A 27855-nucleotide genomic window follows, 5' to 3' on the forward strand; every position below is an offset into this window, starting at 1 on the left:
GCCCACAGAACTTTACTCTGATGACAGATCACCGTCCCCTCATACCTATCCTGAATCATTACTTGCGGAATGCCATCGAGAATCCTCACCTCCAGCGTCTGAAGGAGAAAATTTTGCCCTACTTATTCACAGCTGTGTGGTGTGCTGGCAAGTCTCTGAACATTCCTGATGCCTTGTCTCGAGCCCCAGTCAGCCACCCTGCACTGGAGGACGAAATCGCTGGTGCCCCTTCTGCCACCCATCTCTGAACAGTGATGGCTGTGTACACCATCACCTCTTTAGGAGAGTCTCCAGCTCAGTACCCTTCAGGATCTACGAGATGCAACAAGAGCAGACCCTGTCTACACTCGCCTACTCAACTGTGTCATTTCAGGTTTTCCCCTCCAATAGGTATGATCTGCATAGCTCCTTACTTCATACTGGAAGATGTGAGACAAAGTCTACGCTGATGGTGGCCTCGTCCTGTATGGAGCAAGAGTTATAGTTCCTGCCGTCCTCCGCCGCCACACCTTGTCTCGCCTACATGACAGCCATAGGGGTGTGGAATCTACTAAGCGCCAGGCAAGACGGGCTGTCTTCTGGCCTGGTATTGACTCAGACATTGTCAACACAATTGGAGCTTGTAAGTCATGCCAGGTATTGCAGCCATCCCAGCAGCAGGAACCATTGATGAGTGATGACAACCCCCACAAGGCTCTTTGAGCCTGTTTCAGCAGATTTCTTTATTGTCACAAGAAAAGCCTTCCTCATCATAGTTGACCGACTCTTAGGATGGCCTGTTGTTGTGCCATGCAAAGGTGAGTCTACTGCTTCTAAAACAATCAGGATCTTCTGCCACTACCTTTGGGAAGTTGGTGTCCCTCTCCCCCTCAGGACCAATGGAGGACCACAGTTCACCAGCAGTGAGTTCTGGGACTTCATGGAGTGATAGGGAGTTCGACATGTGGTTACCTCCCCATATTATTGACAATCGAATGGTCATGCTGAAGCTACCATGAAGTCAGTCAAGCATCTTATCCTGAGAATGGTACCCTCCGGCAACATTAATTGCGAAGAGTTTGATCAAGGTCTCTTAGAGCTCCAGAATACTCCCAGTTTTACAGGCTGCTCCCCCACTCAGATCCTGTATGGCTGACCTCTTAGGTCATGCATCCCTACACACCCAGAGTCCTTTTCAAAGGAGTGGCAGGTCAAGACTGAGGACTGTGACGCTGTGCTGCTGCCCGTGCCAAGCAGGTTAAGACTTGGTATGATCAATATGGCCACCCCCTTCCCAGGTTGACTGTTGGACAGCATGTTTGGATCCAAGACCCGACATCTCACTGCTGGGACAAGGTTGGGGTAGTCATGAGTTTCGGCAGGTCAAGGGACTATGAGATTCGTCTTCCTAGTGTTCATGTATGGTGGTGAAACTGTTGTTTCCTTCACCCAGTGCCGCCTCCTAGTGTTGACCCATCCCCTCTTTCCCCTTGCTTGGACCAGGAAAAGCAGTCCTTTAGTTGATATTCCCCCAACGTCCCCACATCGTTCTCAAAGGCTTGCAGAAAAAGAGTCTGCTTGAGAGTATAGTACTATGAGCATGAGGGGGGAGGGAGTTGTAGGTACATGAAAGACATATTCAGTATGATATATTAACGTGTATATATATGTATTACGTTCTTTTATATTTCATGTCCATTTATATACCTCCCTAATATATTAAATATATGTCATTCCAATATGTATCATGTTTAATATGTAATGACCAAACCTTGTCCATCTGGCAGTAATGTTTAACCAGTATGGGACCGCTCTGTTTCCGTTGTAAGCACATAATTTGCACCTCTGTGAATTTGTTAACTCCACTAGACATTAAGAACCTACTTTTGACATCTAGATGTTTCCTTCATCCCCAACCTTTAGTGATAAGGATACCACATCAAACACACCCCCCGACCCAAGGCACCTATGGCTGCTAGAGGCGCTCTTAATACAGCAGGAGAAGCCCTTATTAGATACCAACCAAGAGGTATTCCTTCTGCCTACCAGCATTAGGCTGCCTATTGATTCCGTAGCTGACAGACCGACGCCAGACACCGCAAGAAACGACAATCCCGAACATGAAACTCACAATAATGTCAGAAATTCTGCGAGCCGCCTGGCCCCCAATCAGAATATTCACTGTGAAATACTAGAAAACGACATCACACACCAGCCCCGCTGCTCAACAAAGCTGCAGCAGAGAAACCATCAGTGATAAATTTTTGGCTTACGAGAAAATCTCGCCAGCCAATAAGCAGTGTGAATGTTTTCTCCTCGGCCAATCAGCGGGCAGCTGAATTTGCCCCCCCCCCACCTTCTTGTATATAAAGAGCAAGGCTCACATCGAAAGTCAGTCTACTCCTGACTTTTGGCGTGACCATGCTCAGTGGAGCCTGAGTTAACGTGGCCTCGTTAAAAGAAGACCTCCTGAAGGACAACTCAAAAGATGTTTTCTTGAAGGACAGTTCTACAGATGATCTCCTGATTTCAGTATCCTGTTACTGTTATACTGTGTTCATCGGAAATAAACTATCCCTATCCAATTTTGCAACTTGCTTTCCTCTCCAAGTATGACCAATATTGGTGTGTTACTGGCAGAATGCAATAACCTAGAAAAATCAGTTATTAGAAAAATAGAAAAAACTCGATAAAACTGAACGCCCCTGATGCAGCTATCACTTTTAACACCATTATTATTATTATTATTATTATTATTATTATTATTATTATTATTATTATTATTGAAAATTAGTAATTATTATTGGGTAAATAATTTATTTATCATACAAAACAAGTAAACATACCATAAAAATTCTCTCATCTTAGAGAGAGAGAGAGAGAGAGAGAGAGAGAACTGAAATAGGAAGGGAGAAAGAGAGAGATAAACGTTATGTATTATTTCATCTTATTACATATTTAATCTTACAGTATTATTATTATTATTATATTATTATTATTATTATTATTATTATTATTATTATTATTATTATTATTATTATTATTATTATTATTATTATTATTATTATTATTATTATTATTATTAACCCTTAAAGGATGGATTGAGCCTCAGTGTGAAGTAAAACAGGTTTGGGGAGATGGACGGATTGCGCCTCAGTGTGAAACAGAATTACACACCACTGTTATGGTAATAATAATTCGAAACGGAGGTGCTGATACTTCTATATGCTATAAATTCACTAATGGCAACTTTTATACAGACGTGAGAGTTAGGCCAGTATCAGTAATGCTTGTGACTTCAAGGGGGAAAGTACTGCATCTCTCTCTCTCTCATGAGTCTTTTTGTAAATTTGCTTGTAAATATAGAAGAAGGGGTTGCTGTTGTTTTTTTGTTTTGTCTTTTACGATAGTATGTCGGTTGTAAATGTAATTTTACAAAAGAAAAAAAAATATATAAAAAGCATGTAAAAGTAAAAAAGTTACTAAATCTTCCTTGTAAATTTATGGGAATATTTTTCAACAAATATGCAAAAAATTTGTTACTGGTTTATTTCTTATCTGTTTTGATTTTCAACTTAATAATAGCAAAAGGTACAATAAATTTTTTATTAGAAAAACATTTTTTATTTATACAGTGTGAAGGCCCCACAAGGGGTTGTAAATAGTCATTTTTTCCATTGATGTGAAAATTTTTTTTTTTTTTTTTTTATACAGTGTGAATCAAAGTTTTCTCTCTTCCATTGTTGTGATTTTTTTATTTTGCTGAACTCAAAGGGTTTATCTTAATAGTATTTGAAAATTAGTAAATCATTATTTTATCATAAGAAATGTATTTAGTCCTGAAAATAACATCAAAATATACTACTTAGTGAATGGTGGAACAAGAATTTTTTAATAAATTTATGAGAGATTGTGAGGACTAACCACAAAATGACTAGGACGAGTACAACGTAAACCAAAAACTTACTGTAGTAAATAATTTTTTTATCGTAAATGTATTTGTATTTAATCACAAAAATATTAACATGACATAACAAACCTAGCATTCTGTTTGTAGGGATGTGTCCTGTTGTTCTAAACTAACCCTTGTATTTTAGATATGCTCTATACAGTAGTACTATACTAAATACATGCTGTACAGTAAGTATCATTTCAAAATCATCTTACAGCTCAGCAAAATATCAGTAAAATGTACGTACATTATGCGCAGTATAGCGACGATGCACAAAATTACGCTAAACAAAAGAAAATGTGTGTCTGAATTATAGGGGATACTTAAGAGTGACAGTTGTAGGCAGTACATAATGTTGTAAGATGACTTTGAAATGATATTGGAGTGTTTTGGGATGATAGTTTGAGGTATATTTTTGTTTGAACTGTCAGGTTGGGTGATGATCTGTTAAAATAGGCAGTTATAAGCATTTTAGGCGTGTATATACTGAAGAGTAACAGTTGTAGGAAGGCAATGTAAGATGACTTTGGATGTTTTGGAAAGGTGGTTTGGGGTGTATTTTTGTTTCAAATGATATTAAATTGTTGTAGTATGATAATTTAAGGTATATTTTTGTTTGAAGCATTAAATTATACAGTGAACTGTTGAAATTGGCAGTTATATGCATTTTAGTTTAAGGGGTACAGGGTATTTGGCGGTTATAAGTATTTTTAGAGGGGATTTTGCATTTCTGTGGATTTTGCATTTTTGCAATGGGTTCAAGAACCTATCCTCGTGAAAAAATGTGAGTCTACTGTGTGTATATATATATATATCTATCCGCGGCAAAAAAATGTGGGTCTACTGTGTGTATATATATATGTGTGTGTGTGTGTGTGCATACACATACACACAAACATTGGACCTTAAGCTTAAAAGTTTTATGTTGTGAAGTGGTATATGTGCTTCTTTGAATTTGTGACAAATCTTCAGACTGTTTAGTGTGACCAGGAGATGTAGATTCCCTATTCACAAAGTACCAGTACAGGACATTCTACAGTTTTGAGAGAACAGTTAGTCTCCTGTTCAGATCACCTCCTACTAGCCCTAGATAAAATAAATAAGTTGAATTATGTGTATAGCTTTTCATTTGAGGAGTCATTCTATAAACAAAAATTTGAGTGCAGCATGAGCAACCCTTTAAATCCCGTTTTAGCCAATCTATACAGTGAATATTGTGAAACAATAATAATAAATGCAATAAAACCTAAAGACATGCTGTGGATGAGATATGTAGATGACATCCTAACATTTTGATATAATAAGTAGGGCAATTTCAACGAATTTTCTTTCATAATTAAATGCATTATTGCCCAGCATGAAACTCAGAGTTGCATGGGAAACAGACAACAAAATTCCGTTTCTTGACATTTTAATAATTAGAGACACGAAAGAATACAAATTTTCCATATACAGAAAACCAACAGTTTCACTTTCATGCATTCACTGTTTTACACGTCATGACATTTCTATCAAGATTGGCGTAGCCAGCAATTTATTCTTAAGAGCTTTGCGGATTTGCTCCTCGGATTTCTTAGAAAAGGAAATTGAACTAATCCATAAGCAGCTATCATCTTTAAAGTACCCTGACCATATAATTGAGAAAGTGATCCATAAAGCAAACATAATCTTCTACTGTTCCCCTCAGAACAAGACTAGAGATATGCCCAAAAATAAAATAAAAATCTCACACATGGACAGGATTAACCCCTTGTGGATGGGTAACATACATATATGTGTACATATAGCTTTGTGGTGAAGTCCGGGTAACATACATATATGTTCAAGATTTGGCGCCATGCAGGTTGAAAGAATTTTGTGGGAAAAATGTTCCAAGTGCCATTTATCGCTATTGGCAACTATTCAGATCGTCATACGAGAGTCATAGTGAGCTGGGAGAGATTCAGTCTTGCTTGAGGTGGTAAAGGGGGAGTGTTGTCCCAACTTCCCATCCAAGGATGCGTCGTAAATATTTTACAATAAATATACTCAGAATTTGTTTCTGATTAAAGTTCTTATCTGTTATGATATTGTCTGAGCTATAATTATGATTTGACAAAATAAAAAAAAAATATTAGAAAAAACTCTCATAACTTGGTAGAATTAGCATTTGTGTGAAATATTCGCTTACAAATTCCTGTGGAAGGTACCAAAATTTTTTTAGATTTTTTTTTTATACCAAGAGCATATGCATATCTTCTTTCCATTGATGAGTTTTTTTTTAAATTGGCCATCCTTAAATTTAGCCTGGTCATAGGTGTATGCATTAGCATATATTAGCCCGGACTGTGAGGGGTAAGACTGACACAAACACTTGGAAACTAACCCTTTTGCTTTTACCTACCCAAATACCTTAGCCAAATCCCTGATTAACGTCCAACAAAAGCCAGTCCCCAATGACACAGGAGTATATGAAATCCCTTGCCTCAACTGTGACCAGTCCTACATCGGTTTTACAGGTGAGTCACAACCCCAGAGATTAATACAACATAAATGTTCAGTAAGGTATGGCCAACAGAGCTCAGATATTTTTAACCACATAAATAACCATAATATATAACAGAATAAACTGGAATTTGTCAATATAATTTATAACAGCAGTTGTCGGTTCAAAAGCCAAAGGATAGAAAATTGCCAAAAAGTGTAAAGTTAATGCTATATGTTTCAGAGACAACTGTCTCCTTCAGCAGGCAGTTAATGAATGAAATAAGAGTTACCAAAAAGCAGTAATTATACCAAGAGATCCAGAGGTCAGCCGTTACATCACTCCAGTTGACAGCTTCTCCTTGACCTTCTTAATCACTGGTTGGAGGAAGTTTTTATCTATAATATCCGAGTCCTAAGCTCCTTTTGAGAGGTTCATTGTATTTCTTTTTTTAATCACTGTTAACTCTATCCTCTGGCTTTTGAACCGACTGCTGTTATAAATTATATGTTATGTGACAAATTCCAGGTTATTCTGTGATTATGATTATTTATGTGGTTAAAAATATCTGAGCTCTGTTGGCCATACCTTACTGAACATTTATGTTGTATTAATCTCTGGGGAAGTGACTCACCTGTAAAACCAATGTAGGACTGGTCACAGTCGAGGCAAGGGATTTCATATACTCCTGTGTCATTGGGAACTGGCCTTTGTTGGACGTTAATCAGGGATTTGGCTAAGATATTTGGGTAGGTAAAAGCAAAAAGGTTAGTTTCCAAGTGTCTGTGTCAAAGTCTTACCCCTCACAGTCCGGGCTAATATATGGTAATGCATACACCTATGACCACACACACACACACATACATAGGTACGTACACAACGAGAAATGGGATAGGAGTTATTCTCCATCCAGATTCAGGAGAATGTCACAGAGGTCCAGTGTATCAGTGATAGGCTCATGGGCTTAAAGTTTGGGCAAGATAAGAGAGTATGGCATATCATCTCGGCATACGCCCCTCAACAAGGGTGTAGTGAAGAGGAGAAGGAGGAATTCAGAGGGAAACTAGAAGAATATATAGAAAGAGTTCCAAGAAGTTAACCGTTAGTGTTATCTGGGGACATGAATGCCCATGTAGGTAAGAGTTCTGATGGCTTTGAAGGAATACTTGGAGGAAGAGGTTTTGGAAGAAGAAACCAGGAAGATGATAGATTGTTGGAATTAGCAGAAGCTATGAATCTGGTAGTCATGAATACACAGTTTGAGAAAAGGAGAAGTCATCTGGCAACATCCAAAAGTGGAGAGAATTAGACAAATTGATTATGTTTTGGTTAGGAAGGAAGACAAGAAAATCATTATGGATTGTAAGGTTATTCCAAATGAATCCATGTAGCTCAACATAAAATGGTAGTAGCAGATTTTAGGTTAAAAGCAATAAGGAAAAGAAAAGCCCCAGGCAGGATAGGAGGATCAAAGCTTGAAAGCTGAAGGGGGAGAAGGCAAGAGAGTTCAGAAGTAAAGTGGAAAGAGCCAGAAAAGAGAGAGATGTAAATGGAATGTCAGAATCACCTGAAGAGATATGGGATGATATGAAAAGGATTTTGGTTCCAGCAGCAGCAGAGGTGTGCGGGAGGACAAGAGGTAAGCAGCAAAAGGAAAAAGAAACATGGTGGTAGAATCAAAAGGTTGAAATAGCTGTGAAGGAAAAGAGTATAGCCAGAAGAGGGTGGGAAGAAGATAACAACTACCAAACGAGAGTATAGATGGACAGAGAGGGAAACAAAGAGAATAAAATTCACATATTTAAAAGATCACTAGTAAATTCAGCAGTGTTACCAGAAAGAAGACCTTGTGGACATGAATGCCTTGTGATAATTCTAGATTTAAGAGCTCCTGCTACTGCGTCTGCATCTGTTTCTTACTGGTACGATTTCTACATATCTAGTTAGATAGTCTAAGAAGACTAATATTTGTCTATTTCCTCTAATAGTGGTTGGAAATGGACCTAAAAAGTCCATAGTTACTACTTGAAATGGATTTAATTCTGACCCATATTTTTCAAGTGGAGCTTTAAGATTTACATTACCTTTGTGTTGATTACAAACTATACAGTATTATACGGAGTTTTTGGCATCTTCACTACAAATTGGCCAAAAATAATTTCTGGTTATGATTCTACTCGTCTTTTTAATTCCTGGATGTCCTGATAACTTATATGAGTGTGTGAGTTCTAAAACTTCCCTGATTAGTGTTTTTGGGAAGTGTAGTCGAGAACAACCATTCTTCTCTGTTGGCCTTTTATGCAACAATCCAATTATTAATTAAAAATCAGGTTTTATAAATGTCTTACTATATGTTTGATTTCTGCATCATTTTCTTGTTGTATTTTTACTCTTTCTAGATCTAAATCTACTACTTGACGGCTAAAACAAAAGGTGTTAGTGGTAATACATTTTTCTGTTTCTTCTTGTGATCTGGATAATGCATCTGCCAAGGTGTTGAATTTCCCTGGAATATATCTGAATTCTGGGGCAAATTCTAATACACTAATGAACCATCTATTGAAGTGCATGTTATTGGTAAAGGCTCTCTTTTTAAATTAGTCACAAATGGGTTTGTGATCAGTAAGCAAATTAACCTTATGACCTAAAAGTATGTCTAAATTTCTTTCGACCCCAATATAAAGCTAAACACTCTCTTTCTGTGGTCCTATAGTTTCTTTCTGCTGGATTTAAAACTCCACTAACATAATATACTGCTCTCATTCTAGTTTTTGCCTTTTGTGACAATACAGCTCCTAGCCCTGTACTTGAGGCATAACAAGCTAAGTAAAAGTCCTTGGAAAAATCTGGGCAGACTAAAACAGGGTTCCTGGTCATTTTACTCTTTAGTGTTTGAAATGCTGTTTCTTCTTCATCCTTCCATTCATAATTAATATCCTTCTTGGTTAATTCTGTCAAAGGTTTGGCTATAGTAGCAAAACCCTGTAATAAAAGGTGTATAATAACTTACCATACCTAGGAACCTTCTTAATGCTTTCAAATTAGTGGGAGCTGGGTAGTCAATTATTGCCTTTTATTTTACCTGCCTGCGTGTGCAGTCCATCTTCACTAATTACGTAACCCAAGTATTCTAAGGATTTCATGCGGAATTGACATTTATTTAATTTTATTTTCAGTCCTTCAGTTCTTAATCTCTCTAGGACCACTTCTAATGTTCTGAGGTGACTTTCTAAGTCTTTGCAAAACATGATTACATCGTCCAAGTATACTGCAACATTTTCTATATCTCCTAGAATTTGTAACATTAATCTGACAAATGTTAATGGGGCTGATGTGAGTCCAAATGGCATTACTTCAAACTGTAAATGTTCTTTATGTGTACTGGAAGCTGTGAATTGTTTCGATTCTTCATCTAGAGGTACTTGCCAATATCCACTAAGCAAATCTAAGGATGAAAATATTTTGGCCCCTCCTAATTGAGCTAACATATCTTGAATTACTGGCATCGGCATTCTGTCTGGAGCTGTGTTGGAATTTGACTTCCTGTAATCTATTACAAGTCTCCAACTACCATCCTTCTTTGGAACAAGTAACAATGGGGAATTATATGGAGATTTAGAAGGAATTACTACTCCATCTCTTTTCATTTCCTCTATCAGATTATCAACTATGGGTCTCTGGCTTATTGGTAATCTGTAATTAGGAATGAAAGATGGCTTGTCTCCATCATCTGTCAAAATTCGATGTTGTAGAACATTTGTTCTTCTTAGTTTATTTCCTTCTATAGCTATTACATTTCTGTATTTCTCTGACACCTGAATTAACCTGTGTCTATATTCTGGAAAATCTGTTTTATTTACTTCTGGATTTATTTGAGAGTTTTGGCCATTTATAGAGAAAAATTCTTTTTCTTCTACTGTTAGTAAAGGATTGTTAGTAGGAATTCCTATGCAAAAGACAATACCTGCGTACAGTATACTGTTAGTCTGTTATCTGAATAGTTTTGGACATAAACTTCGCAGTTATCGCTAATCATGTGGACGAGAGAATTATCCATTCTGACAAAATCTGGCAATTCTTCATTCAATAATAGAATATCCTTATCCTTTACATCCTCTTTTGATCTCAAATATATTTTTGTTAAACATTTTGGATACAAAGTTACTGCGCTGTTGAGTATAAATTGTACTTTATTATCATCAGCTGTGCTAACACAACATATTTCTTCTTCTATGTCCGAAAAATAGCAAAGTTCTGCATCTCCAGTGGTTTCTTCTATTATACTATTTATATCTGATTTATTTATTTTATCTAAGAGCAACACTTCATTTAGTATTTTCCCATCACTTTCACAACTCGTTACTACATTGCTATAATTATACGTATAGGTGCCTTGATTTTCGTTAGATTCAGTGTTTTGGTCATCACAATTACTGTATTTATATTTGAGTAATTATTTATATCAGAGTATATATCATTTGTATGTTCACATCTCAACAATTCTGTATTATGCAATTGTGGGAATCCCTCTTTTCTATCTGTTTTTATTTTATCTTGCTTGTTCTGGTTACTTATCTGCCTTTCCTCTATGTCTGTCTGAAGGCTTTTCGAAATTGTCAAGTAAGGATTTTCTTATGACAGATTGATCAGATTTGGGTGAAATTTTTTCTTTTTCAAGTGTAAAATTTTTCTTTTTCAAGTGTAAAACATACGCTCTTCTGATTATCCCATTTCAGGCTAATCTTTCCTTCACTACTATCTAATATTATTCCACATCTCCTCATTAAATTAAATGAGAACAATACTTGTGTGGGAAAAATCTGTCTTCTAAAAGTAGAAAACAATCAATAAATTTATGTGACAAAATATTTATTTCTAAGTTCACATTCCCCAGGCTTTTAATCTGTTTCCCTGCTATTCCTTTTATTACTCTACTTTGACCCTGAATCTGAGTTTCTGCAATGCTTAAATATCTGGTTAAAGTTATTTTATCAATTATATTTATAGTACTACCTGAATCAATGAGTACAGTACATGTCTTTCCATTTATTGGAATCTTTACAGTAGGCAGATCCTTTCTGTCTATATCTTCCTCTTTCATGGAAAATATTACTTCTTTGCCAGGTAAATAGGAAAATGCAGTTAAACTTTCATTTCCCATTGAAACTGTTTCTCTTTCTTCTCTTTCACCACCTTGAAGGGATTTACTTTCTTCTCTCAGTAAAGGGGTTAATTGTCACTGACTGGAAGATTTATTTATACTTGGGCGACTGTTACTTATCTCTATGACCTCTCTATTGGCTTCCATATTATTGAACAAACAGATTTTAGTTAAATGCCCAATCTTTTTGCAAACTGCACAGATTGTAGGCTTTCTGCATTTATTAGTGGAATGATTGGTATACCCGCACTTTTCACAAGTTATTTTTTATCTAGTTCCTTGAGCTGAATTATTCTCTGGTTTTGAATTATTTGTGTTTGAATATTGACCATTATGATATCTCATGGGTGGACCGAAGAATGGTCTATTCCTCGATTGATTCTGTCTTCCTTCCTGGTTTGAATTCCATTTTTTCCTAGTACTCGTATTTTGTGCATATTTCCTTTGAAAGGAAATTTGTCTATTCCCTACTTGTCTGGAATTATCATTATGCTTATTATTTCTTTTATATGAATCATGGGTATTCTGCCTTTCCTTTCGTTTTATGTTTCTGTTACCCCTACAAATTCCTTAGAAAAATCTATCTCTTTCTTCTGGATTTCTTGCCTCATTTGTATTAAAGCCGTAAGGCTATCACTTTTAGGATCAGTTTTAACTTTCTTGAAAGCTTTCTTTTATTTTTCTCTGAGTGCGTTATACATCGCTCCAAATGACAAGTAATTTAAAACATATTTTAAACTAACTAAAACATCTTCTTCATCATCATTTCCTATGGTGATGTTTGTTTTTCTTACGTCTTTTATCACCTTGTGTGTTGATTCTTCAACACGTGTGAAGATCTGCTATGGATTCTCCATCATAATGCTGGGTAAGGAATCTATTAATATTATATAAGGCATCACTTTGACTCACTGGTTCCCAGATTGATATACAAATTCTTCTAAATTCAGTGTATATGGTTATTGTGCTGAATCTAACTGAATTCAAAGTTTTGTGTGCATCACCACTTTCTGAACTAACGAGAAGCGAGGCTTCATTAATTTTAGCTCTTTCATTTGTTATTCCCCCTTTTGATATGCGACTGTGTGCGTCAGCTAGCCACTGGTTCACAGAATATGATTCTAGCCTATTTTTGTCAGGATTTGAACTTTCAGCTCTTCCACAGAGTCGTGTGGCTTGTGTAATGATCACTGCTTGCGCCATTGTTCTAAATTGAAATGTGTTAATATTATTATTATTATTATTATTATTATTATTATTGCTATTTGTGTTGGTACTTCCTTGAGTTAATGATATATGTGAACTTGGCACGGGAATTCGACTTTGTCTAACTGTTGTTGGTCTTAAATGGTAATGTCTATATCTAATTGCATTCCTAAATGCGTCAAACGAATCCTGCATTACAGTGGTATTCTAAAAATCATAAGGAAATTTATAACTAGATACACAACAGTATTAAAAGTATTTCATCAAAAGAATGTTATGTTATTAAAGATTCCTATCTATCAAACCTCAAAAAAAATAACAAGATAAAAATTTTTGAGAGAAAATTGTAAATGTTATATACCTTCTGAGAGAGATAATTATAAAAGTCTTGTACCTTCTGAGAGAGAGAATTTCAAAATACACTCACTGAGAGAGAGAATAAAATAATTTTCCAATCACGACTTACTTAGTTCGGTTGTTTGTTCGGTCTTAACTGTTGTTCGTGAACTTTTGCTCTGGAACTGTTTTTCGCTTATCCTTTCCGCAACCAACGCAAAGGTGTTGTTTTTGTTCATTGTAGACGTGTCGGATCCTGCGTATTATGATTAAAATCATCTTTTTCTTGCTTCGCCGACCTTCAGAGATTCCTCTTCTTAGAATTCACAGTAATGTTGATTTTTAACAGGAATGTACGTTTCGTCATACATGTGAAATGTACTCATCTGTTTTTTAACAGACTGTATATAGAAATCTGTTTTGTGTGTGTGTCGATAGCTACCAACACAAAGGCGTTGTTTTCGTTGTTCACTAATGTTTGCGTTGTTTTTTCTTCACTGGTATACTTGTGTTGTTGTTACTTCACTGGTATACTTGCGTTGTTTCTCGTTGTTCAATAATGTTTCTTAGTTGTGGGTTTTCCTAGTGGTAATGTTTATAATTATTATTTCACTTGTATGTAATGTTTCGGTTGTTGATGTTTACAGCGGAGAATGTTTTTAAAATTCCTGAGTTTTGCTTGTTTATTCTTTATGATTCACTTTGTCACCTGTTGTTCCGTTTCGGCCGTCAATGTTTGTAGCAGAGTTGTTATGAAATTCTTGTGTGTGTGTGTGTAGGCTAATTGTTCGTTTGTTCACACTGCACTTTTACTTCTTCTCGGATTCCATTATAGCTGGCACCATTTTTATGTTATACATTTCTTTTTATAATTTTTCTTTACCACCTTCAACTTGTTATGATTTATTTTATTTGTTGCCCATGTAAAGAAGTTTATTATTTTCATTTATAGATGCTTTATCATTTCTGGCTTTGTTGTTATATTAGCGTTTGCATCCCAGGAGGCATTAAGAAGACAGTGCAGCTTTCTTACTTCATTAACACACTAATTAAAAATAACACTACATATACAAATATATATATATATATATATATATATATATATATATATATATATATATATATATATATATATATATACACACATACATACATACATACATATACAAGTCAAGTAGTATGAATACAAATCGAAGTGTGAGCCTTGCTTCTTCTCAACCCACAACTGGTGATGCTACAACCTCACTTCACTAAGGCTCTATTTCTTTCTGCTTCTCTCTGTTCTCTGCTTCTCTTCCTTCTCTTTTGAAGGTTTTCCTGAAAGGAAATGCCCATCCCATAATAGGTGGGCAATAGCTTCTGTCCAGCCCTTGGTAGAAGTCTAATTGGCTGGGGCGTATCTAACGACATCCTTTTTGGGTGGATTAGTTGAATTAAACCCTCCTATGAAGGAGGAGATTTATGATGTCACTGGAAGTCTTTGTTTCTGGCACGAGTGGACAGGTAAGCACATAGGTGAGCTGTTTAAAAATTCCTTTAATGATTTCAGTAGATTAACTCATGCCTGTGTTTTGGCTACAAGCATAACACATCCTGTTTCGCTATTCTCTCTCTCTCTCTCTCTCTCTCTCTCTCTCTCTCTCTCTCTCTCTCTCTCTCTCTCTCTCTCTCTCTCTCTGGTTCTCTTCTCAGTTCTTTTTACTCTCTCTTATATTTACATTATTCATATATCATTACATGACTTTTTTTTTTTATCACATCACCGTGATTCATATTCAGTCAGTAAGCTACAAACGTCCTTTAATATCCAATTCGCTCTGCCTCAGAAATAATATATTTTCATATATGTTACAGAAGGGGAATTTTTTAGTTGATAATAAGTTCGTCGTCTCGTGGGCTGGCTGCGAGGGTTAAAATGCATCCACTGTAGTCCTGAGTTCTTGTCTTCGCTGGTTTGAGCCCACGAGACGATGAACTTAGTATCAACGAAAAAATTCCCCTTCGGTAACATATATGAAATGAAAATATATTATTTCCGAGGTAGAGCGAATTGGATATTAAAGGACGTTTATAGCTTACTGATTGAATATATCATTACATATATACGATGATGATGAAGGCAGGAGCCTAATATATGGAGACCAAGGGCAGATGAAGAGGCACATGGACAATCAACAGCTATTAATGTAGCCGACGGCGTTTCACAATAATTCATTCAATCAGATGCTAAATTTCTTTGTGCTTTATCAAAAGAAATCATAATAACTTTTGATATGACGCTATAAAAGTAGAAAGTTAATTTACAAATCACATTAGGCCAATGCTTATGCACTCGGTTCCTGCTGCCACTCAATGGTAAACACTTGATATCACACATTGAGAGCCGCAGATGTTTCTACGAGGAAATTCTCTTTTTGGGGGGAAAATTCTTTTTTTTTTTCTCTTTTATTAACAATTATTGAACTAACATTGACCATTCACTGGGGAAATACCTTCTTTGGTTCTACAGTTAATCACTGATAAAGAGGATGACAATAATTGGAATAAAATATACTAACTGGCAACCCCGAGAGTTTCTAAAGAAGTACGATCAATTTTGAAATTTGTAGCTTCACTTTTGGAACTTACTGTACAAGCACAAGAAAAACATGTATTAAACAGCCTGCTCACATGAAACACAAAGGAATGATAGGCTACATGTACAGCAGACCTATGCCCACAAATTGTGAAGATCACAAGATTTCCTTATCTTTCAAACTTTATTTAATGTACTGTTTCATGGTGTGAATATAAAAATGACTATTATGATACCAAAATTATATCCCCATTCATGAACTGAAAAAATAACCTTTAAAGATGAAACACTAACAAGTGAATGATAGGCCGTGCTACTGATTTGCCAGATAATGATTTTACTGGCCTTATTTTAAGCCTGCTTTCACTTAATATCAATAAAAATGACTTCAGTATTGTAACCATTATTTATTGATTCTATCAAAGTGTCATTCCAATGCCTTGCATTAAAAAAAAAAAGAATATGTATAAGCTAGCCTTTTATGCCATACAGTATATGTCACAACACTCAAAGGATGAGGGACCTCAAGGAGATTTCAGACTTTTGCTTGATAATTTATTTGCCAAAATATCCCTGTAAATGTGCAAAATATTCTAAAATGAAAACTGCAGTACCATTGCCATGTATTCACTGAAATTGCCCACCTTGCAGCCCATGTGGCAGTGGCTGCTTCTTTCACCTAACCCAGAAAGCCTCATAGACAACAATATTTCATGCTATTTCAGATATTACCTGCTCATGTAATTTGAATGCAAGAAGTTATTAAAATACATCTTATTTGCACTCACATAGCCTCGTGTCTTGTGATTTACCTACAACGAGATAAAACACGATTTCTGAAAGGCCATAGTTCCTCACTGGGTGAGCGGCTTCCGTTCTCAGCTACCACTCTGTTGGTCGCGAGTTCGAATCTCCGACCGGCCAGTGAAGAACAAGAGGAATTTGTTTCTGGTGATAGAAATTCATTTCTTGCTGTAATGTGGTTCGAATTCCACAATAAGCTGGAGGTCCCGTTGCTAGGTAACCAATTAGTTCTTAGCCACGTAAAAATAAATCTAAACCTTTGGGCCAGCCCTAGGAGAGCTGTTAATCAGCTCAGTGGTCTGGTTAAACTAAGATATACTTTTTTTTCTGAAAGGCCGTTGTTTGTTTGTGTTTGATCTGCATAGAGTATATTTGATCAGGCTCATGTTTCTTGTAATTGTATGGTTATATTTTATCAATATAAATTGGCATGCTTATGATCTCTAAAGAAGTTGTGAGGGTTCCTGGATATATAGGCATTCTTATATATTACTGAATAAATATTTTGCTTCTTTATCAAAGTAAGGCTACAACATCGGAAACATTGATTTCAGCCAATCATGATCTAACTATGCATATTGCCACATCTACCTAAAACCTACATAGGTGAGTGGACAGATGGAGTGGAATAGGCTATAAGGTGTTTAACAAGACCAGTGAGTCAGAGTATTTATACTGAAACCTACTATTATTTTGCTTTTTCCCTAGGTGACATTTACTTAGTTGGCTGTACCAATAGTGGTAAGTCGACTTTATTCAATGCACTTTTGGGGTCAGATATGTGCAAAACAAAAGCATCCTTCCTCATCCATCGAGCAACTACTTCTCCGTGGCCTGGAACTACTTTGAATATGTTAAAGGTATGTCTCTCTCTCTCTCTCTCTCTCTCTCTCTCTCTCTCTCTCTCTCTCTCTCTCTCTCTCTCTCTCTCTCTCTCTCTCTAAATAAATATGCAACAAACAGTTGCAATTGATTTGCTAATATGCGTAAAGGTTTAGGTGAGATTACAAAAGAACTTTATGTATCCCTTGATATTGCATTGTCATTTTGCCACTGCAATTTGGAATAAACTTTGTAAGATATTTAAATGCATAGTAATGAAATATTAATTTAAAAACAAAATTTATTATCAAATGCATTACTTTACATAGTGTTTGTGTGTCTGCCCAAATTCGTGACTTCTTTTACCTAGTCTAAGTCCTACTTAAGCAGGAAGGACCCGACCTGATAATTCCAGGCCTACATAAATTGTAAGCCTGACCTAGTAATAAAGGAGTGTATTTTTAAAATATTTGTACAAACTGAATGGCTGACTAAAAGCCATATAAATTCCCTCCATTCCATAAGGCATAACAGGTAATAATCCTAGGAAATGCCAAGAAGGGAAGGACGGAAGGAAGTAAGAGGTATGATAATTAATAAGAGTGATTTTCCTGAAGGGGAACTCCCTTCTCCTCCTCTGAAAGCAGATTCTCCCCAGGGACAGGAATGACATGGCCTGCCACACCCATGAGGAGTTTTAATGAAAAAACTGATTGAAAGTTTATGGATAATGTTCCATAGTTAATTCTTTTGAAAAGTTATTGCAAACCAGCACCTTTTAGATAGGAGCTGGAGTGGTTGTGGAACTTGGTAACAAGGTTGTTAATTGGTGGTTATGGAGTGTGAGTAAAGGAATGAAGAGTGGATGAATATTTAAATTGCTATCCATTACTGCATAACTGTGTTTACCAGACTTGCATTTTCCTTTTGAAAAACATGAGCATTGCTGTTGCGAGGAACATTAGCATCTTTGTGGGTGTTTCTTGTCTCCTGTAATGGTTGATCATGAGGGGCACTGTTTTTTTTGTACGGGGGAAGGTGTGCACCTGTTTTTCCATTGCAGGGAGTATGTTGGCTGGGCTTCTAAATTGGAGAAGTTTAGTGGGAAGAGAAGGAAGGACATATAACCCCCTCCCCCATGGCTCCTCCAAATCCTTCTGATTACTTCCTCTCCCCCTCATCCATATCTATCTAGCAATCTATGGAGGGTAGTTCACCCAGCAGGGGTTAGTGCTCAAGTGATGAAGTTTTGCCACCTGCTCTCTTTGGAGGATTATGCTGGCATTGGGTCTGGTGCCCCTTGGTCAGGCTTCGTCCCCACCACCAGCCTCGTCCTCTTCCTTAAATGATTTGATGTCCCAGGTAAGAGGAAGGTCTTTTTGTCAGATTACCTTTGAAAGATATGTCCTACACTAAACATCCCTTCCTAAACAGCCTGGCTACTGAGAAGAAGGAGCTCTCACTTTTGCCTGCTTAATGCTCCTTCTGCTGTGTCTGTTGCTTCTTCTTGGTTCCTGTTAAGGAAGAGGATCATCCTGTAATGGTAGTCCTTCCAGTGGTGGATCCCCAATAGCTGCTTTGATGTTGATGATTTTGGGTCCTGCCTTGACCTCCTCTTTGGTATCTCAAGACCAACAAGATTTGAGAGAGAGGAAGGGGAAGAAGCCTCTTCAGCACTCTTCCTTATCCTCATCGTTCTCCTCCTCCTTATCCTTGACTTCTCTTTTCCTCTGTTGAGAAAGAAGAGGAGGAAATCTAAGGCATCTCCCAAGGAGTCCTTACATGCTTCACATAAGCACTTTTCCTTATCAGAGGGAAGCAGGGCTCTGTTGCCTGCAGGTGATCATCCAGCATCTGGCAGGGTGGGTACAAGCCACTCTGTATCTACCCACTCACACAAGAGGACTGATACACTTGTCCAACCATCATCCTTTGGGGTCACCTTTGCATTCCACTTGTGCAAGATCTCAGAACCAAGTGCACATGGTTTATCAAGACAGTTTCTCCCCTTGTACCTCTAAGGAGATACATGGGGGGATTATGTGCAATCCATATGTTTGATGTGGGCAAGGTCTTTGGACCATGTGTGCACAGGCAATGAAGTCTGGGATCTCTCTCTCTCTCTCTCTCTCTCTCTCTCTCTCTCTCTCTCTAAGGAACAGCTGGGTGAACTTTCTCTCTCAGTGTATGTATGGTCTCCAGATCGTGCAAGCACCAGGCACTCGCTCTGGGGAGAGGTCTCCTTTGAGCACTTCCTACACCTACTAACAGATTCCCAAAACAAACTTCATTTGGATAGTGACTGTTGGGTCTCACTGGGACTCTCCCAGTATAAGTTCTGTACAAGGGATCAGAAGAAATGCGTGTCTTCCTCTCTTGGGTCTCACTGGGACTCTCCCACTATAAGTTCTGTACAAGGGATCAGAAGATCTTGGGGAGAAGATATGGTTAATGTCCCTTGGGGACCTTATGGGTATGGATGGCTCCAGCCCTCCAGAACCCTTTCAGACTGAGCTGGAGCAGTGCTTTTGAGGGATTATTTTGGTTATTTGTTAGCATGATAATTGGGGAGGCCACATCAGCTCTAAACATGGCTGTGGTCCTGTTGATTGAGCTCTACTTCACTTGTGCTCCTAAAAGCAAGACCGTCTGTCAGGTTGCCCAGGTCCCATTTTGCTTGTGGTGTTTTGGATGATGTGTAAACTGTGATCTGCAGGTCAGGGAGTTCCTTCCCCCTTGATCTCAACCCCTTGAAGATGTGGGGCTGCTTAGGGATCCATTGCAGGGAGAGTATGCTCTTTCACACCTACTCTCTCTGACGTGGATTCAACCAAACATTGGGACCTGTAACTCTTTTAATCCTCCTCCTATTAATTTTCCCCTTCCCTTCTTCCTCTTTCGTTGACAACCTTGGCATGGTATTGGATTACGGAACTCACTACTCTTTGAATTTGATGGAGGGTGGAGTTGGATGGCATGCCACTCCACTCGTAAAATTAGAGTACCTGACATGGTTGAGCGAGGGGAAATTTTGATGTCAAGCCATTCCTTCAGTGCTGGGTCTGATCTCGATGGACTGATGACCCTTAAGGCACTGTGGGTATGGTGTATATCCAGGTGAGGATCCCAGGGCAGTTACCACCGTGGGTAACAGTATTGGTCCTCCCCCAATTGGGCCTCCCAAGTGAGAGGGACCTCATCCGGATGAAATTTATATTTTTTGCTATATGGCAAACACATCAAACCTCCCTATGACTTCTGGCATGGATATGAACTGTTCTAAGGAAAGTTCAAGTTACAAAAGTCAAAGTGGTATTAAAATGTTAATACCATTTACTAAACCCAAAAACCTAAGTCCCCCTCGATTTGGGACCACCTTGACATGATGAAGGGGCTCTTGAACCCCAGGAATCTGTTCCTGAGTTTGAGTCCAAGAGTCCCATAGACCATTATATATTTCTTTGAATTAATGTTTTTTGAATTTTCCACTTTTGCTAAAATTTATTGGACCTGATAAACAGGAAAAGATATCAGGGCTGGGAATGGGTTTATATCCAAAGCTAAATAGTGGGAAGTTTGGTAGGACCATCAACTGCCTGATAATGTTCAGACCAGAGAGATATCAGGCGGAACTATTCTTTAGGGCTGGACCACAGATTCCTGGGGGTCCGGTTCTGGGGATAGACTCCTGGCATTCTATCCGGTTTGCCCATAACATGATTAGAGTGGGAATGATATTATTCTCATAATACCTTTGGTTCAAGCAAGCAGGTTTGGCTTACACTTGGGCCACTCTAATCTTGGTGTGCCATCCCCTGTGGGGTAGGGTAGGGACACAGACATTTAGGAGTCATTTCTCACTTGTGCCATTTGTGGAAGAAGAATCCCCATGAAGGGCTGATGATATCTTTTTAAGGTTTTCAGGTTTATTATTATTTTTTTACCCCTCCCAAATCTTTATGTCTAGCATTTATAAGGATTCAAGTACTCCTGGACCCTCTGATGGTGCTGTTCTGGCACAGATGATGACCTCTGCACCCACCTTGGAGATTGAAATTTCTCCAAATGTTGCTGATTTCTCGAAAAATAAATTGACAAAAAGCAGCAATAACAAATATCCTGATCCCCCTACTGACTTTCCTTTCCCTGGACCCTCTAGCCATGCTTCAGTGATGACGACTTCAAACAAGGACACGGAAGTCTCTTAAGAAATCTTCATCCAAAATTAAATCCTCAACACAGCCAGGTTGTGTGAAAAATTTGAGAATGCTCCATATCGAAGACTTGCCAGTCTGTTGTGATTATGAAATGATCTCGACAGCTCTGAAATCATTTGGAACTGTTGTAGAAATCAGGATGAATTTTATTGATATTGAATGTAAATGGGAAGCGTGGGTTACCTTTAGTAGCCATGATGAAGCTCTAAAGGCTAGTAGTATGATAATTGCCATACAAATAGGTCAAGCTACAGTACGGGGAGCCTTAACAGACAAAGTTCCCAAAGACATGGACGTTTATGTGCCATCTAAATGGGCTCAGGATAAACCAGAGAGAAACCAGAATGCAGAAATAAGGACTCCTAAACCTCCTATTTGGGTGATAGCTTCAGCCAAGGAGGGAAAATTATGACTTCTATGAATTTTGCAGGTTTCTTCATAAAAAGGTGGGAGGAAAAAAGAGTGGTGATATTTCTCGTTTTGGGAAGAACACCACTCTTATTTATGCCAAATCCACAACCCAAGCATATATACTGACCTTGTTGGACATAAAAAATTATGAAATGATTATGAAGATCAAGCCCCACTTAAGCTTTAGTTATGGGAGAGTGTGCTATTTGATAAAGACCTTTATGACATGACAGAAGAAGAAATTCTAGAAATGAGTCCCACTTCAGTTTGAAAAGTGAAAAAAGCAGCTATTGCCAACGTGATCATTTGAACCTTTGTAGACTCTGAAGTACCTTCTCACATCATATTTGAAAATGAAAGGGTACGAGTACAGTACGTCCTTTCCAGCAATGACCAACACAGTGCTAACATTGCTTTAAGTTTGGCCACCCATCAAAAAACTGCAAAAAGGATAAAATTTGTATAAACTGCTCTGGTGTCCATCATGATGATGAATGTAATAGAAAAGCAAAATGTGTTAATTGTCAACTGGAACATAAATCCAATAACAAATATTGTGAAATTTACAAATTTGAACTGTCAGCACTAAATAAAGGCAGTGCAGAGCATATAAATATTGGTTTTGCAAAAAGATAATTAGGTCAACAACCTAGGAGCTATGCTGAAATTCTTAAGCCACAAGCCCTATCTACCACTAGGGGTGCAGTGGCAGCACCCTCTAATGTAGCAGGTGCACCAACCGTTGTGGTAGTGGCCCAGCCTTGTGGGTCAGGTGCTCAGCCTGTTGAGGCTAGAGCACGAGCCTCCAAGGAGGATAAGATGGCAACTACCCCAACCACCTTGGAATTGTCTCCGGCAGAGTCTCTGCCTGATTTAATGGAGATTGAGGAGCAAAAGCACCAAAAGAGACTTTCCCCCTCATCCTCTCCTCCAATTAAACATACGAAGTACTAGGCTCGATGCAAGAACCCCAGCCTGAATTTAAACGAACTGACAAGAAAGGGAAACGAAATAACACAAGTAAATCAATAGATAATAAACCAAACCTGTGAAGACCAGTCCTCTCCAAATCATCTCTTGATAATACTCGTAAACAAAAGAGAGTAAATGAGAAGGCTCCATTCAAAGGGCCTTCCACCAAGCCCAAAAAATAGTTTTGACGTCAATACTACAATGGAATTGTAGAGGTCCTAGGGCTTGAAGTGAAGAGCTGAAGGTACTGCTTCATGACTATAGCCCAGGTATAGTGTGTCTCCAGGAAACTAAGCTTGGAAGCACACAATATAATCCTGGGTTAAATTACAGCATATATAATTCTCCACCATCAATTGGAGATAGAGCTAAGGGAGGTGCAGCAATTATTGCTCATAAGTTGTTGCAACACTCCTTGCTATCAATTAAAAGTCATCTCCAAGCTGTAGCAGTAACATTCATTTTAGACAAGCAAATTACAGTTTGCTCCATCTATCTTCCTCCTGATTTGGGTTTCACTTATAATTATATTCGTTTACTGATCAATCAGCTTCCTACTCCTTTCCTCATCCTTGGTGATTTTAATGCTCACAACCCCATATGGGGTGGGAACACGACAGATGCCTTTCCATTGATGTATGTTTTAACACTGTACGTTTATTATGAGTCTCAATATCGCCATCTGTTTGTCTGCCGACAGACACAGATGTCTGAATCTTTTATCTCTGTTTTGCTCTGTCTGTATGTAGATGCTACGTTGCGGTCCACACACATCAGTAACATCTCCGCAGATTCTGTACATTTAATCTCAGTAAGGAACTACCAATAAACCAGTTAACACCCAGCCAGTATGTCACTCAATATCCAGTCCTTACACCATGACTTAACATAACATCTACTCCAATACTTATTTGGCTGTTGATCTGAGCTTTTGCTCATCTAGTGTTCACAGTGATTATGAATGATCAGTAAATGAATATCCAAATGGGAGTGACCACTTCCCAATTCATATAAAAACAGTTAAGAATCAGCCCTCTGAGTCACCTCCCAAATGGAAGGTAGATGAAGCCAACTGGAAGAAATTTAGTGAGTCTGTTCTCATGGAGAAGAATGTAAAATCATTTCCATCCATCTCAGAGGCATATAATTACTTTAATGACACCACCATCAACAGTGCAATTGCCTCTATTCCAACAACAAAAGGGAAGCCCTCTAGACCAGCAGTTCCTTGGTGGAAGAAAACCTGCAGTGGTATGAGAAAGATCACTAGAAAATGTTACAAAACGCATAAGAGGAGTGGAACTGCCCAAGCCAAAGTTATTTACCAATGTGCTGTGGCCAAAGAAAATAAATATTTTATAAAAACAAAAAGAGAGTCATGGATGTACGACATTAATGGCATTAGCTGAAAAACACCATCCAAAATGATTTGGAAGAAAATTAAAAAACTAAATGGCAAGTTTGTCCCTGAACCTTTGCCTACCCTGAAGATAAATGGTGACCTAATCACCCAACCATAGATTGTCTACAGAAAAATTAGGAGAACATTTCTCGAGAATATTGGGTAGTGAGAACCATTCTGTAGAATTCCAAGACATTAGAAATGCCCAGATTTCTCTTGGTTAAAGTGAAAACAATTTTGAACCATATAATGCAAAATTTATACTGCAGGAACTCAAAGGTGCTTTGCAGAATACCAAATCATCAGCCCCTGGTGAAGATAAAATACTTTATGAAGTACTGAGCCATCTCCCAGAAAAGTCAAAGAAACTTCTTTTAGATATAATAAATGAAATCTGGGAAACTGGTATTATTCCTGAGAGCTGGAAATTATTATTAATCCTCCCTATGAAGAACCAAACAAGGATCCTGCTTTACCCAGCAGCTACAGACCGATAGCTCTCACCAGTTGTGTTTGTAAGTTGATGAAAAGATGATTAACACCAGGCTTATATGGCACTTAGAAACAAATAAATTGCTTTCTCATTCCAGTTTGGCTTTTGGAAAAGTAGATCTACTTTAGATCCCTTGCTCAGGCTCTCATACCAAATACAACAAGGTTTTGCTAAACAGTGCCAAACAATAGGAGTTTTCTTTGATTTGGAAAAGGCATATGACACCACATGGCGTTATGGTATTATAAAAAAGTTGTATAAGATGGGCATTAAAGGAAAAATTATCAGATTTATAAATTTGTTTTTATCAGAAAGATATATAAAGGTAAGAGTTGGGAATCATGTATCACGACTTTCTTACATGAAGAGGGAGTTCCTGAGGGTAGTGCCCTTAGTGTCATTCTCTTGGCTATTGCCATGAATGGAGTATTGGAAAAGATATCATCACCAGTAAAAGGCTCTTTATTTGTAGATGATTTGGCTCTGTACTGCACAGGATATGATGCAGCATCTACTAGCAGGTCCTTGCAAAGAGCCATCGACAAAGTAAGCAAGTGGGCTAATGAGCAAGGGTTTCGATTTTCCGAATCTAAAATTAAATTGCTGTTCGATTCTGCAGATGCCGAATTAAGGAAACCATTCCAACTCTTACCTTAAATGGAATTATTTTACCTTACTCTATTGAAGTAAAATTTTTAGGAATGGTATTTGATGAAAAGCTCACTTGGAATAATCGTATTGACCAATTAAAAGTGAAAGTGAAGAGATCACTAAATATTTGAAAACTAGTATCTAATTTTAATTAGGGTGCTGATAAGAACTCGTTTTTAAGGCTTTATAATGCAGTATGTTTATCTAAGTTAGACTATGGCTGCCAAGAATACTCATCTGCTTGAAAGACTAAACTTAAGGAATTGGACTTTGTGCATAATATGGGGCTAAAGATCTGCACTGGAGCTTTTAGAACTTCACCTATTGAAAGTATTTATGTAGACTCCCATCAGCTACCACTGGACTTAAGGAGACATGAGCTTGGTCTGAGACACACTATACGGCTTAAAAGCTCAAAGGGGAATCCTTCTTTTGAGATCTTAAAACAGTGTGAATCAAGTGTTTTTGGATCTAGATCTTCAATACCATTTCAAATCAGACAGCTGGGTGAACTGGAGGATGAAAGTATAAAAACGCAGAAGATCCTACAAGTGAAACATCCTGCTATTCCTCCGTGGTTTATTCCAGCGATAGATGTCTGCGTTAAAGAGACAAAGAAGAAAGATTGTCCAGAAGAAGAAGTCAGAAACAAGATTTTGGAGCACGGTGAGAGGCATATAAATGACAGGAAAATCTATACTGACGAATCAAAATCAGAAGATGGAGTAGGATGTGCAGTAGTGTGTGAGGGGGGAATCATATATAAAAAAGTTGTCAGACTCCTCATCCATATTCACTGCTGAAGCAACAGCCATAGTTGATGCTTTAAATTGTGCATCTGATAAGAAATATATAGTGGCTCAAGGAGTGTTTTAGAAGCCCTAAAGAAGTTTAACCCTACCCATCCCTTAATTCAAAAGGCTCAGGAATGGCTTTTTTTTTATCTTTGTTGGATTCCTGCTCTCACTGGTCTAGAAGGGAATGAACTGGCTGATAGTAAAGCAAAGGATGCTGCAAGATGTGATTTCTTAACTAATAAGGTGCCACATTTGGATATGCGTCCAGTTGTCAGACGATACATTCGTACAAAATGGCAGCAGAGATGGACTCCCCCATTTTATCCACAAATAGGAAGTACAGAAAAGTAAAAAAATTTATCGATTTTTGGAGTTCGGGTTTCAATCGTAACAGAAGATTTGAGATCATCCTAACACGGCTTAGGATTGGCCATACCCGCTTCACCCATAGCTATATTTTAGAGGGAGCCAGTGCCCAATTTGTGCTCACTGTGGTGGTCAGTTATCCGTTGAGCACATGCTGGTGCACTGTCCTGAATTCAATCGCCATAGGGCAAAGTACTTACTAACTGGGAAGACTATTTTAGAAATTTTAAATGATGACATTGAGGTAGATAACCTTATGAGTTATCTGAAAGAACCTGGTTATTTTGATAAGACATGATTTCGGTATATTTTATAAAGATTTTAGTCATAATTATTCTTATACTAAGTATATATTTTGAAAATAAAAGTTTAATATATACTTTTTTTGCTGGTTCTATCCAATATCATTCTTTATTTTTACGTTCATATTTTAACACTGAATTTTACTAGTGTGTCATCACTCACCTATTCAATATCAGTCATATCATTAATTTATATATTTCATCTTCATTATGGCGCCGATTAATCCTGATGGGTTCCGGCACTTGGTCTTCAAGACCAAATTTCATAATCAATCATCAATCAATCAAAAACCTAAGTACTGTTATGACCCAACCTTGACTCACTTTGATTCCCTCTTTTGAACTGGAAGTTGGTCAAGATTTCTAACCATGGAAGCTGACCAAAATATTTCATCTTTAAAATTGGAAAATTATTTCTTAAATAGGCATCCAAAGGCAGAAATGCCATTCAGACAGACAAATGGCTTATAGAAGCCACAACAGAAAGTCAGAAAATTTGTCATTGAAAAATATAGATAATATTATAAAAGCCACAACAGAAAGTCAAGTAAACAAAAGAAAATGCTATTAGACTATTTGTCATTGAAAAATATAGATAATAAAAAAATTAAAGAAATATTAAAAAGTGAAAAAATAAAATTTGAGGTGAAGATCTACCATAAAAAATAAAATTTTAGGCCAAAGCAGAGAGTTAATACCCAATGTCCCAAAGCCACTAGTGTCAAAATTGCAGTAGTAAGTATGGGCACACAAACAAAAATTGTTGCAATGAACCGGTATGCACTTATTGTGGAAATGCCGAACATACCACACAATGGAAGTGCTGTGAACCGAAGTGTGTAAACTGTGGGTAGGACCATCATGCAAGAGTGAAAGAGTGCAAGTATTATTTATACAATACTGAATTGAAAATGTGACAAGAAAGGACAGGGATGTCTATAAAAG

The 27855-nt window shown here is 37.5% G+C and overlaps 1 protein-coding gene across 14 annotated transcripts in view; it reads left to right on the forward strand.

Moving 5' to 3' along the window:
• LOC136851844 (nitric oxide-associated protein 1) overlaps nucleotides 1-27855 on the forward strand; it is a 447511-nt gene that overhangs the window by 235830 nt on the left and 183826 nt on the right. For 13 of the 14 annotated variants that reach the window (XM_067126208.1, XM_067126223.1, XM_067126177.1 and 10 more), the window contains one exon: nucleotides 17186-17337. The exons of the other annotated variant lie outside the window; for it this stretch is intronic. In XM_067126208.1, coding sequence (XP_066982309.1) covers nucleotides 17186-17337 — 152 coding nt within the window. The remainder of the gene's footprint in view (nucleotides 1-17185; nucleotides 17338-27855) is intronic. 14 annotated transcript variants of the gene reach the window in all.

This window comes from Macrobrachium rosenbergii, chromosome 3 (genome assembly GCF_040412425.1).
Source record: "Macrobrachium rosenbergii isolate ZJJX-2024 chromosome 3, ASM4041242v1, whole genome shotgun sequence".
Classification (NCBI taxonomy): Eukaryota; Metazoa; Arthropoda; class Malacostraca; order Decapoda; family Palaemonidae; genus Macrobrachium; species Macrobrachium rosenbergii.